This window comes from Culex quinquefasciatus, chromosome 2, assembly GCF_015732765.1.
Source record: "Culex quinquefasciatus strain JHB chromosome 2, VPISU_Cqui_1.0_pri_paternal, whole genome shotgun sequence".
NCBI classification, from domain to species: domain Eukaryota; kingdom Metazoa; phylum Arthropoda; class Insecta; order Diptera; family Culicidae; genus Culex; species Culex quinquefasciatus.
In genome coordinates, this window is record NC_051862.1 from 160,973,221 (window position 1) to 160,987,364 (window position 14,144).

At 26.5% G+C, this 14,144-nt stretch overlaps 1 protein-coding gene across 10 annotated transcripts in view; it reads left to right on the forward strand.

The window, feature by feature from the left end:
• The window catches only part of LOC6043724 (protein spire), a 340,317-nt gene that overhangs the window by 137,034 nt on the left and 189,139 nt on the right, over nt 1-14,144 (forward strand). For all 10 annotated transcript variants that reach the window (XM_038255292.1, XM_038255293.1, XM_038255296.1 and 7 more), the window contains one exon: nt 1,385-1,502. In XM_038255292.1, coding sequence (XP_038111220.1) covers nt 1,385-1,502 — 118 coding nt within the window. The remainder of the gene's footprint in view (nt 1-1,384; nt 1,503-14,144) is intronic.

Genomic DNA, 14,144 nt, shown 5'->3' on the forward strand with positions numbered 1-14,144 from the left:
ACGCAAATCGAAGAGGGGTCGGGGCAACTTTTCCCGATTTCGTGTGAGTTGGTAGAGAATTACCCAAAAACAAAATTATGTTTTTGTGAAGTCTTAGAAAACTGTAACTAAAAATTCTTAAAACCACTTATTTTTCGAATGTCAAATAACACTGGAACGCCCAACGCATGTCCAACTTACACGGACGCCCAAGCCTCCCAAAAAAGTTGGAACGGTAACTTCAACTCGCTGGTTCTCGGGCATAACTCAACCAATCGGGACGATTCTTGTTTCCAGTAATTTGTAAGAATGTCTAGATGATCCTAGAACTTTGCAGAACTTAATTTGATTAAATCTGTAATTTCTGCGACCGAAAACATCGTTCCACCTTTTTTCAAAATGACTGCCTCCGCGGAATTTTTGGCGAATTTTTTTTTGTACGCGAAAAAAAAAGTTGGAACGATGTTTTTAATCGCAAAAATTACAGATTTGATCAAATTAAGTTCTGCAAAGTTCTAGAATCATCTAGACATCCTAACAAATCACTGGAAAGAAGAATCATCTTGATTGGTTGAGTTATGCCCGAGATCCATTGAGTTGAAGTTACCGTTCCAACTTTTTTGGAGCCTTGGGCGTTGGAATGATAATGAAAGGGGAGAAAGTTAAACATGTTATTTTTGCAAATTGTATTTTATAAACGTTTTCAGCACTTTGCCTTTTTTAGATTCAATATACCACCAGCTCTGAGCTACCAGCCAGAAACATTTATGCAAGCCACCGAACGTATGTGTGTGCTTTAGCATGAACTTTAATGCTCCCCATGTTGCCGGAGCAGGTTTTATGTGTTATGTTTGAGGCTCGACATTCGTGGCCAGGTTTTCACGGTCAAACTAAAGGCAGCCAGTGTTCGCGTCAACATGGCCTCGCGGAATGCTACAAGTGAAAAAGAAACCGTATTTTTTTGGTGCTGTTCATTATGTGTGTGTCGAAATTCGCTAAAAAATTAAATCGAAAATGTGCGAACAATTTCCTCATCAACAAATGAAAGCAAAAAATAAAAAGAGCACTGGTGAAACACACCTACTTTTGCTATTCTATTTTGAGACTCGGTTTTGTCGAGAGGGGGTGGAAAGCAAAAGTGAAGAGAACAAACAACAAGATTTGGAAATGAATGAAAAGCACACAAAGCAAAAGATCAACTATCGGGCGCCTCATTCAATCAAACCACCTTTGGGGAGGGAGGGGGGTTTGTGTTTCACTGACCCATTGAGAGAAACAAGTTTTGGAAGTGTTTGAAATTGTGTTCTCTGCTTCTGTGTTTTGATTTCCTCGGATGAGATGCTTTCCGAGAAATGCTTGAATCTTTTCTAACAAATCAACTATCTTTGCTTTCTTTCTCTTCCAGATCCTCTTAAAACTAGGCATCGTCGTTTACACCGCACTTGACTACAACCTGCCGCCTAATGAGGACTGCCCAATGTCCCACGAGTTGGAGGAGTTGATCGAGTTCATGACAGCCGAAGGTGAGTACAACAAGATGAGATGTAGGTTTACAACAGCGTTAACGTTCAAACAAACCACACAAACTTATGTCGGTGCAAATTTTGATGAGAGCATAGAAAAGCAGCTTTTCCAAGCTGAAAAGTGTCAGGCAACGTTATGACGTGGGAAACTGGGAGTGTTGGCGTGCCCCCCACCATTGAATTGTGTTGACATTCCAGGGAGATTATTATAAAACATTAAAATTCAATTCAGTTCAGGTTGAGGTTAGAGCTCTGCCACCCAAGAAGATATAGGCTAGTCGGGGTACGGTAGGTACGTATCCACACGGTTTTGTTCAAGTGAACAAAATTGCTCCCATTACCACGATGTGAACGGGCAGATAGACCCGCGCGTCGGTCGTGTGGAATTCTCCCAAGGAAAACAGCTTGGAGTTAGGTTAGACAGAGTGGTGGGTACTTTGAGGAGTGTTTGTTCAAGTAATGAACATGTTTTGATGCAGATTTCTTTCGGAGTTTTTTTTCTAAATATCTTTAAACCTTGACAGTTTGAATCACAATTCAATTTGGTTGATTTGTTCTTGCAAAATACCCAAACCCGAAATTTAAAATGTTATTTATTAGCACTAAAATTCGATTCTGTCGATTGAATCGTGTTCAGGGAGCCAAAATCTATCATACCTTGATTAAACTTAAGCGTTTACTGACATCAACTTCAAAAATATCGAGTTGTGTTATTGTTCCAAAATTCGTTTTCAACGTTCATCCGTTTATTTTTTTTTTTTTTTTGTTAATCTCATAATTCGTTTTAAAGTGTTGTAAAGTTAAAGTAGTAAAAATATTTTTTTACATAAAAAAAACAATGAAAAAAAAGGTTTTGATAGTTGAGATACTTTGACTTTATAAAAGCTGGGCTAATTATGTTTAAAATGAAGAACAAAAAAGATATATTTTAGCACCTGTGTGCTATTATGCTACCTAGATAGGAAAATTATTAAGCTTAGTACAAAAGAGCACAAAGGCATCGTGATATGAAATTCAAAGCTTATACAAAATCAAAATAGCAAAACACTAATAAACCATTTATTTTTAAAAACATTTTAAAATAATCAGCTTTCTACATAACTCGATGTAAACATTAAAAAAAGCGCTATGTATCACATAAAGGCCATGAGCTATTTGATTTGTCAGTGAAAAACAGAACTTATTTGAAGTCAAACAGACTTTTAATAAAAAAAATGCGGTATCACAGGGAATCATTGGTAATTTTAGTAGTATTGCTTCGCCTCTCTTAAAATTAAAAGTAAGAAAAAAATATCCTTTGATATTTAACCCTCTCACGCCCATGGTTACTCCTGAGCACCAAAACTTTGAACTCAAATATCTCGGAACTGACACAACTTTTCATGATGCTTTAAGTTGCAGGTGTTCATGTAGAATGTATACTAACATCTCCCCAAATTTCATCAAATTTGGTTAAGCACAAGCAAAGTTACAGTGTGAAATGTAAACAAAAATGGGCCAATTTTAGGAAATAAATAAGACCTGTTTTCGAAAGCCCGTAAAAATACCAAACACAAAATTTTATGAAAAAAATGTTTTGCTATCATTTGAACCTTGGACAAGAACCCCTGTGAATAACATTGTGAGTTTGGACCGGTTTTAAGTGTTTTTCAACCTTTTTTATTTGGTGCACCAGAGCACCACCTAGGCATATGAGCAACTAAATATTCAGGAGCACTTTTTTATAAATTACAGAAAAAGCTTATTTTTATCAAAACAAAAGTTTATAAACGTTTTGACTATTCATAAACAAGACAAAACATTGTTATTAGACCGATAATTTTATTATTTTCCTCATTTTTCATGAAAATGGTTGTTTGTGAGTTTTGTATGAGCCAATCAAAGAAATCTGAAAATTCAAAGATTTTAGAATTTGTAGTTCATACTTCAGAAATATGGTGTTACAGCAAAGAATAAGCAGTTTTTAACACATTTTGAAGCGTTTTCAAACAAATGAACCAATAGATTTGAAGAAAACGAGGTTTTGTGGTTTAAAAACAAAGTTGCTCATCTTCCTGATGGTGCTCTGGTGCACCACTTCAAATTCTACTTTTTTGTCCCAATTCGATGTTTGTGGGTCAAAGTAAAGTATTTCCTGCATTATTGTACCAAAATTAAACCATTTACTATTTTTACGATAAGCAAACAGCTCTGGGCGTTAGAGGGTTAAGAAAACTTTATAAAATATGAAATAAACTTTTAGCATTTTTTCCAATCATGGTAGTTATTATTTATTTGTTGAGAATTATGATAGATTTTAAATGCGGTGGAACGACTTTTGAAGTAGTTTTGAGAAAAATCAAGAAAAAATATATATTTTCCTGCCTGGATATTTTTGCCATAAAGAAAAACTTAATCAAATAAACTATAACCATTATCGGAATTAAGAAATCAAAACATAAACGAATTCTTTCTTTTATCCAGTCCAGACTCGATTATCCGATGTTTCGTTTCTTTTTAAATCAAGACTAACACTTCAAAAGGGCCAAACATTCAATATTACGCCCTTTAAAACGCTGGTCTTGGTTTAAAAATTTTGAAAATATTTTTTTCGGAAGGATCGGAAAATTTCACGAATGTTTCATTTTTTAACATTGTAAATCGGACCATTAGTTGCTGAGATATCGACATTAGAAAATGGTGGGTTGTTTGGGTGAGACATAGAAAACATCAAATGTTCTGTTTTTAAACCTTTGCATAGCAATATCTCAGCAACTAAGGGTCGTATTAACAAAGTTCAGAAAAGCAAAATATAGAGAATTTGCTCAGCTTTTCAAAAATATTTTTTCAAGAGTGGGCAAACATGCGCACTTATTTTAAAAAATGAAAAACTGCGACTATTTTCAAAAAAGTCACCTAAAAATGGATTTAATTTGAAAACGATGCACTTTATCAAAATTTCACTAACGTACTTTTTGGTTACAAATTTGATTTTACATAGACAAATAAAGTTGTAAAATTTTTGCGACCAATATTTCGATTTTTTGAAAAAATCAGCATTGATTCAAAAATTCATAATTCGGTCAAAGCACAACCTGGAAATTTCTGAAAAGTTGGCATTTGATGTCCTCTTAAACATATCATGAAATGAAAAAAAAAATAATAATAATAGTGTTTTTTTTTTTGCAAATCAAGTTGTAGTGACAAAAAGTTAAATAAAAAATTACCATTTTTTCACCGTGTATCATTTTTTCCAGTGTAGTCCGTATCCATACCTACAACTTTTCCGAAGACACCAAATCGATCAAAAAATTTTTTCAAAAGATACAGATTTTTGAATTTTTATGCTTCATTTTTGCATGGAAAGCTGCCAAATTTGTATGGAAAATTATATGGACAAACTAATGATGCAAAATGGCTTCTTTTGGCGTACCGAAGGCACCAAAAAAGTTTCAGTCAGATAAACAAATACAAAATTAAAATTGAAGAAAAAAGAGCGATTTCTTAGAGAATTGCTCAAATACATTTTTCTTCACGGGCATTTGGCCGCCATCTTGGATTTTAAAATTCTAAATCACTTAAGCGTAGTGTAGGAGTCATACTTAAGCCAATCCAAAATAAGACATCGAACACATTTTTTTTTGGTTCGATTGTCCGAAGTGATTTCCAAGGATTCGGATAATCGAGTCTGGACTGTACCCTGTTTGAATTTTTACATTTTTACTGAGCAAAAAAAAAATGAATTTTTGAATGTTGAAAATTTGACACTTTTTTTGTGTATTGTAAAATAGATTTACAAAATGGTTAGGATTGAAAATTAAAAATAATGAAAAAATATTAAAAACAGACTTAAATTTGTTCACCATACACGAAAAGAGTTAACTTTTTAAAGAATAATAACTTCAAATTGAGACCTATTTTTAAAACACAAAACCACCTAACCAGCACCTGAAAGGTCACTCGTTGCCCTTTCAGATTGCACCCAATTTTTCCACCTTATTGTTTAGCCGTCGGTGATAAAAATTAAGGACTTAGAACCCGCTGATTTTCAGCCTTCCGTGCACTAATTTCACACCATTCAGTACCGCGCTCAAATTGATTTCCCACCGCTAAAAAAGCACCCCCGTTTAAATTATCCTTGTCCAGCATATCATGAATTTACCATTTAAAGCTCCCCAGGATAACTATCTGGCCTTGCTCATTTGATTAGCGCTCAGACTAATCCATTATGACTAACTAACGCTCGCGCGCGCGGGATCCAAATTTGAAATATCAAGTGTAAAATGAGCTCAAAAGGTGTCTTAAATCTCCGGCTGCTGTTGTGTGCATAATGGGGCTGCACCCCTCAAAACTGACAAGTCTCGAGCAGCATAAGTGCTTTTCGAGGGCTGGGGTGAATTCTTGGTACAGTTCGCTGAAGTGACTTTGATCATAAACTAAATTTCATGATTGCATTCACTAAAATAATTTTGAAGTAAAATAATAATAGAAAATTAATTTAGGTGAAATACCAGAAAAAAATCACCCCGGTTTACGGTAGTTTGTTGTTGTTAGGAACAGCAGAAGCAGTCCACAACAGGCAGCCATCAAGTGGAGATTTATGGAACCGCTAGGCTGTCAGTTCTGACCGCGGGCAACGACGAAGTCGTCACGATTGCCGGGTTCCAAGTGCAGGTTTGGACCCCAAACAGAAGCTTGACTGCTGCTGCGAGCCGAGCTTATTTAATTTAGTTTTCATGTTATTTGATTGAACTTGTGGCGTGCATGTGAGAGCGATACACATTTTTTCAGAAGTCTATTTGAAGACCGTTACCGGCCGCTCGCGCCGACTCATAGATCTTGATGGAGTTGAAGGTCGTCCATGTCCAATGTGGTTCACCTGCGGGGGCTGAACGCCACGAGAAAATGTGCGAGGGAGGTCTACTTTTCGAAATTAACATATACAGGCCGTTAAAATTGACCACGGCACACACACACATACACTCTATTAAGTCACGATCCCCCATGAATAGAGGTCGACGGACCCTTCTGAAACCGTAAGCCCTTGAACTAACGCTTAGGCATGGTAGGCTGACCAAGCTGTCTTCACGTGCTCCTATAGGAAGGGAGTTACTTGAGCAACAGCTGGTTCAGTTGTTGTTCAGCCAGCCCACCACCCCATATACATATCTGCAAAAATCTCTGACTAATTGCAATCATAAAGCTGTCAACTACCGTTTTTCTGAAGTTGCGCTTTTCTGCTTCCCCGGTGTTCCTAAAAGTCACGATTTTGGCCCGCGTACGTACATTGGACACACTTTGTCCCCAGTGCGGTAGCTGCCGGCGTTGCTACCAAGTGCAGGGTAGCTACTTGAAAACGAAGAATTTCAGAATGTTGTTAATGATAGCGAAACATCGAATCTTAGACCACTTATAAATCTCAATGTTATTCAAGTGAGTCGCCACCCTCAAAACGATTGCACCAAATTCCTGGCAATTTTCCGCGTGCGAGAACACAAAACATCTCCTCGCAGAGCCCCACAGAGACCTTATCGGTCTCCGGAAATCTACATGAAGCATTTATTACCTGTCATAAATAGTGGCCCGAATCACCCACTCTGCGGGGCGCTTTCTCGCAATATCTCGCTGCACTTTTCTTCTCCGTTCAGTCTCCCGGTTACAATGATCTCCATTATCGGAGGGGGCACCACACAATGAATGGGCAAACTTGAAAGTCGAAACCTGGCTTTTATCAAGAATCTCGACTCGTTTGAAACTGCAGCAACCTTGCCATGACAAAGTACAAATCTCTTTAACGACCTCCCCCTCGTCGATGTCCTCGAATAGCTGAATCGACTATTAGTTAGTGTCTTTATAGCTCGGTGCTTGCAGATGATATTGAACTTGAAACGACACTTTGGAATTGATTTAGCCGATTAATCGTCGTCGTCGTGGAGGAATTTGATATGGATCTTTTGAACTTCGTACAAAAGCCTCCTCTATTTAACGATCGCGATGTTTGGAGTTGCAATGTCACTCTCTTAGGGGAACACACTGCATTGTGCCACGAGTGGAGTCTGGAGTTGCGCGCGTTGGAGTCGGAAAAGCTTGGCGCGTTGCGTTGCGAAAGAGAAGCGCCGGCCATTCAAAGGGCTCGATGTTGACCATCTCCGAAAGCAATCAAATCGCGCGAAGGGCACAGCAGCGCTGGGCATCGAGATTTGTTTCATTGACATCTGAAGGGAGTTTGAATTGGAATCACGGTGAATCGGTGCTTTATTTCAAAATGTCAACTGTTGAATAGAGTGTGGTCGCTCGTGAAGCGCGATTGTGCGGACTCGGGAGAATTATGTTCAGCTAAGGCTAATGAAATAAAATTCTAGGAACGAGCATAAATTTTGACAGATCATTAAAACGATCACAAAACGATTGTAAATTGATTTAAAAGATTGATTTTGAAAGAGTTTTTAAGAATTGCCTTTATACACGAAAATTGTCCAAATTGAATCGTCTAGCCGTGATTTGCTGGACTTAAAATTTGTTGATACCTGTGTATTTAAAATTGAGGCTAGTTAACAGTCAAGACCCGAAGAAAAAAATTTCCCTGTACAACCCGAAGCCTGCAAAATGCGTTACAGTAAATTTTCGCAGGCTTGGGAAATATGCAAAATAGCACCAAACTTCAATGTTTTATAGTGTTTTGGAATCGTCAGAATGTCTACTTTAAGGAAAAAATATGCAAATTAGTGGATTTTTGGCGGGGCTCGGGGGAGGGGTGAACGAAAAATATTCGAGCAAAATGCGTTACAGTAAATTTGTAAAATTTATATCTTATGCAAAACATGACCAAAACTCAAAGTTTTATAGTGCTTTGGAAAGGTCTTCACATGAACTTTATGTTAAAAATATAAAAGACTACGTTTTCCATAAAGTTTTACTAAAAAGTTAAGTAAACATTTATTGTTCTATATACTAATATCAGTAAGAGAATAAAAACATGACTTTTCATTAGAAACATAATCATGCGACATATCTAACTTCTCCAAATTTCATGAATAGTCATTCTGCAACAAAATTGAACCGATTCAGCTGAACCGGTTCACCCAACCGGTTCAATAGTTGTACCGGTTGAACATTTCTGGCACAAAATGTATCATGCGACATGTCTAACTCTTTCAAATTGCCTGAAAAGTCATTCTGTAGCAAAATTGTACCGATTCAGCTGAACCGGTTTATCCAACCGGTTCGATAGTTGTACCGGTTGAACATTTCTGGCACAAAATGTAGCATGCGACATATCTAACTCTTTCAAATTGCCTGAAAAGTTATTCTGTAGCAAAATTGAACCGATTCAGCTGAACCGGTTCATCCAACCGGTTCGATAGTTGTACCGGTTGAACATTTCTGGCACAAAATGTAGCATGCGACATATCTAACTCTTTCAAATTGCCTGAAAAGTCATTATGTAGCAACATTGAACCGATTCAGCTGAACCGGTTCACCCAACCGGTTCGATAGTTGTACCGGTTGAACATTTCTGGCACAAAATGTAGCATGTGACATGTCTAACTCTTTCAAATTGCCTGAAAAGTCATTTTGTAACCAAATTGAACCGATTCAGTTGAACTGGTTCATCCAACCGGTTCAATAGTTGTACCGGTTGAACATTTCTGGCACAAAATGTAGAATGCGACATATCTAACTCTTTCAAATTGCCTGAAAAGTCATTTTGTAACATAATTGAACCGATTCAGCTGAACCGGTTCATCCAACCGGTTCAATAGTTGTACCGGTTGAACATTTCTGGCACAAAATGTAGCATGCGACATATCTAACTCTTTCAAATTGACTGAAAAGTCATTCTGTAACAAAATTGAACCAATTCAGCTGAACCGGTTCATCCAGCCGGTTCGATAGTTGTACCGGTTGAACATTTCTGGCACAACAAGTATCATGCGACATATCTAACTCTTTCAAATTGCCTGAAAAGTCATTCTTTGTTACAGAATTCGGCTGAACCGGTTCATCTTACCGGTTGAAAAGTCATGCTTCTTTAAATTCTTTAATTTTTTTTAAATTCTTTATATTCTCTAAATTCTTAAAATTCTTAAAATTCTTAAAATTCTAAAAAAATCTTAAAATTCTTAAAATTCTGAAAAAATCTTAAAATTCTTAAAATTCTTAAACTTTTTAAAATTCTTAAAATTCAAAAAATTCTTAAAATTCTTAAAATTCTTAAAATTCTTAAAATTCTTAAAATTTTAAAATTCTTAAAATTTTAAAATTTTAAAATTTTAAAATTTTAAAATTCTTAAAATTCTTAAAATTTTAAAATTCTTAAAATTCTTAAAATTTTAAAATTCTTAAAATTTTAAAATTCTTAAAATTTTAAAATTTTAAAATTTTAAAATTTTAAAATTTTAAAATTTTAAAATTCTTAAAATTTTAAAATTTTAAAATTTTAAAATTTTAAAATTTTAAAATTCTTAAAATTTTAAAATTTTAAAATTCTTAAAATTTTAAAATTTTAAAATTTTAAAATTTTAAAATTTTAAAATTCTTAAAATTTTAAAATTTTAAAATTCTTTAAATTCTTAAAATTCTTTAAATTTTAAAATTCTTTAAATTCTTTAAATTCTTTAAATTCTTTAAATTTTAAAATTTTAAAATTTTAAAATTCTTAAAATTTTAAAATTTTAAAATTTTAAAATTCTTAAAATTCTTAAAATTTTAAAATTTTAAAATTTTAAAATTTTAAAATTTTAAAATTTTAAAATTTTAAAATTTTAAAATTTTAAAATTTTAAAATTTTAAAATTCTTAAAATTATTAAAATTCTTAAAATTTTAAAATTCTTAAAATTTTAAAATTTTAAAATTCTTAAAATTTTAAAATTTTAAAATTTTAAAATTCTTAAAATTTTAAAATTCTTAAAATTTTAAAATTCTTAAAATTTTAAAATTCTTAAAATTTTAAAATTTTAAAATTTTAAAATTCTTAAAATTTTAAAATTTTAAAATTCTTAAAATTCTAAAATTTTAAAATTCTTAAAATTCTTAAAATTTTAAAATTTTAAAATTCTTAAAATTCTTAAAATTTTAAAATTTTAAAATTTTAAAATTTTAAAATTCTTAAAATTTTAAATTTTAAAATTTTAAAATTCTTAAAATTTTTAAATTCTTTAAATTTTAAATTCTTAAAATTTTATAATTTTAAAATTTTAAAATTTTAAAATTTTAAAATTTTAAAATTTTAAAATTTTAAAATTTTAAAATTTTAAAATTCTAAAATTTTAAAATTCTTAAAATTTTAAAATTTAAAATTTTAAAATTTTAAAATTTTAAAATTTTAAAATTTTAAAATTTTAAAATTTTAAAATTTTAAAATTTAAAATTTTAAAATTTTAAAATTTTAAAATTCTTAAAATTTTAAAATTTTAAAATTTTAAAATTTTAAAATTTTAAAATTTTAAAATTAAAATTTTAAAATTTTAAAATTTTAAAATTCTTAAAATTTTAAAATTCTTAAAATTTTAAAATTTAAAATTTTAAAATTTTAAAATTTTAAAATTTTAAAATTTTAAAATTTTAAAATTTTAAAATTTTAAAATTTTAAAATTTTAAAATTTTAAAATTCTTAAAATTTTAAAATTTTAAAATTTTAAAATTTTAAAATTCTTAAAATTCTTAAAATTTTAAAATTTTAAAATTCTTAAAATTTTAAAATTCTTAAAATTCTTAAAATTTTAAAATTCTTAAAATTTTAAAATTCTTAAAATTTTAAAATTTTAAAATTTTAAAATTCTTAAAATTTTAAAATTCTTAAAATTTTAAAATTTTAAAATTCTTAAAATTTTAAAATTTTAAAATTTTAAAATTTTAAATTTTAAAATTTTAAAATTCTTAAAATTTTAAAATTTTAAAATTCTTAAAATTTTAAAATTTTAAAATTTTAAAATTTTAAAATTTTAAAATTTTAAAATTTTAAAATTTTAAAATTCTTAAAATTTTAAAATTTTAAAATTTTAAAATTTAAAATTCTTAAAATTTTAAAATTTTAAAATTCTTAAAATTTTAAAATTTTAAAATTTTAAAATTCTTAAAATTCTTAAATTCTTTAAATTTTTAAATTTTTAAATTCTTTAAATTCTTTTAAATTTTAAAATTTTAAAATTTTAAAATTCTTAAAATTTTAAAATTTTAAAATTTAAAATTTTAAAATTTTAAAATTTTAAAATTTTAAAATTCTTAAAATTTTAAAATTTTAAAATTCTTAAAATTCTTAAAATTTTAAAATTTTAAAATTTTAAAATTTAAAATTTTAAAATTCTTAAAATTTTAAAATTCTTAAAATTCTTAAAATTCTTAAAATTTTAAAATTTTAAAATTTTAAAATTTTAAAATTCTTAAAATTTTAAAATTTTAAAATTCTAAAATTCTTAAAATTCTTAAAATTTTAAAATTTTAAAATTCTTAAAATTTTAAAATTCTTAAAATTTTAAAATTTTAAAATTTTAAATTTTAAAATTCTTAAAATTTTAAAATTCTTTAAATTCTTAAAATTTAAAATTCTTAAAATTCTTTAAATTCTTTAAATTTTTAAATTCTTAAAATTTTTAAATTTTAAAATTTTAAAATTTTAAAATTCTTAAAATTCTTAAAATTTAAAATTCTTAAAATTCTTAAAATTTAAAATTAAAATTTTAAAATTCTTAAAAAAATTAAAATTTTAAAATTAAAATTTTAAAATTTTAAAATTCTTAAAATTTTAAAATTTTAAAATTTTAAAATTCTTAAAATTTTAAAATTTTAAAATTCTTAAAATTCTTTAAAATTTAAAATTTAAAAATTTTAAAATTTAAAATTCTAAAATTTTAAAATTCTAAAATTTTAAAATTTTAAAATTTTAAAATTCTTAAAATTTAAAATTCTTAAAATTTTTTAAAATTCTTAAAATTCTTAAAATTTAAAAATTTAAAATTTTAAAATTCTTAAAATTTAAAATTTTAAAATTCTTAAAATTTAAAATTTTAAAATTCTTAAAATTTTAAAATTAAAATTAAAATTTTAAATTTAAAATTTTAAAATTCTTAAAATTTTAAAATTTAAAATTTAAAATTCTTAAAATTTTAAAATTCTTAAAATTCTAAAAAAATTAAAATTTTAAAATTTTAAAATTCTTAAAAAAATTTAAAATTTTAAAATTCTTAAAATTCTTAAAATTTTAAAATTCTTAAAATTTTAAAATTTTAAAATTCTTAAAATTTTTTAAATTCTTTAAATTCTTAAATTCTTTAAATTCTTTAAATTCTTAAATTCTTAAATTCTTTAAATTCTTTAAATTCTTAAATTTTAAATTTTAAATTTTTAAATTTTTAAATTCTTAAAATTTTTTAAATTCTAAAATTCTTAAAATTCTTAAAATTCTTAAAATTTTAAAATTTAAAATTCTTAAAATTTTAAAATTTTAAAATTCTTAAAATTTTAAAATTTTAAAATTCTTAAAATTTTAAAATTTTAAAATTCTTAAAATTTTAAAATTTTAAAATTTTAAAATTTTTAAAATTTAAAATTTTAAAATTTTAAAATTTTAAAATTTTAAAATTTTAAAATTCTTAAAATTTTAAAATTCTTAAAATTCTTAAAATTTAAAATTCTTAAAATTTTAAAATTCTTAAAATTTTAAAATTTAAAATTTTAAAATTTTAAAATTCTTAAAATTTTAAAATTCTTAAAATTCTTAAAATTTTAAAATTTTAAAATTTTAAAATTTTAAAATTTTAAAATTTTAAAATTTTAAAATTCTTAAAATTTTAAAATTTAAAATTCTTAAAATTCTTAAAATTCTTTCAATTCTTTAAATTCTTTAAATTCTTTAAATTCTTTAAATTCTTTAAATTTTTAAATTTTTAAATTCTTTAAATTCTTAAAATTTTAAAATTTTAAAATTTTAAAATTTTAAAATTTTAAAATTCTTAAAATTTTAAAATTTTAAAATTCCTAAAATTCCTAAAATTTAAAATTTTAAAATTTTAAAATTTTAAAATTTAAAATTTTAAAATTTTAAAATTCTTAAAATTCTTAAAATTTTAAAATTCTAAAATTCTTAAAATTTTAAAATTTTAAAATTTTAAAATTCTTAAAATTTTAAAATTTTAAAATTTTAAAATTTTAAAATTTTAAAATTTTAAAATTTTAAAATTTTAAAATTTTAAAATTCTTAAAATTTTAAAATTTTAAAATTTTAAAATTTTAAAATTTTAAAATTTTAAAATTTTAAAATTTTAAAATTTTAAAATTCTTAAAATTTTAAAATTTTAAAATTTTAAAATTCTTAAAATTTTAAAATTCTTAAAATTTTAAAATTTTAAAATTTTAAAATTTTAAAATTCTTAAAATTTTAAAATTCTTAAAATTTTAAAATTTTAAAATTTTAAAATTTTAAATTTTAAATTTTAAAATTTTAAAATTTTAAAATTTTAAAATTCTTAAAATTTTAAAATTCTAAAATTCTTAAAATTTTAAAATTCTTAAAATTTAAAATTTTAAAATTCTTAAAATTTTAAAATTTTAAAATTTTAAAATTTTAAAATTTTAAAATTTTAAAATTTTAAAATTTTAAAATTCTTAAAATTCTTAAAATTTTAAAATTTTAAAATTTTAAAATTTTAAAATTCTTAAAATTC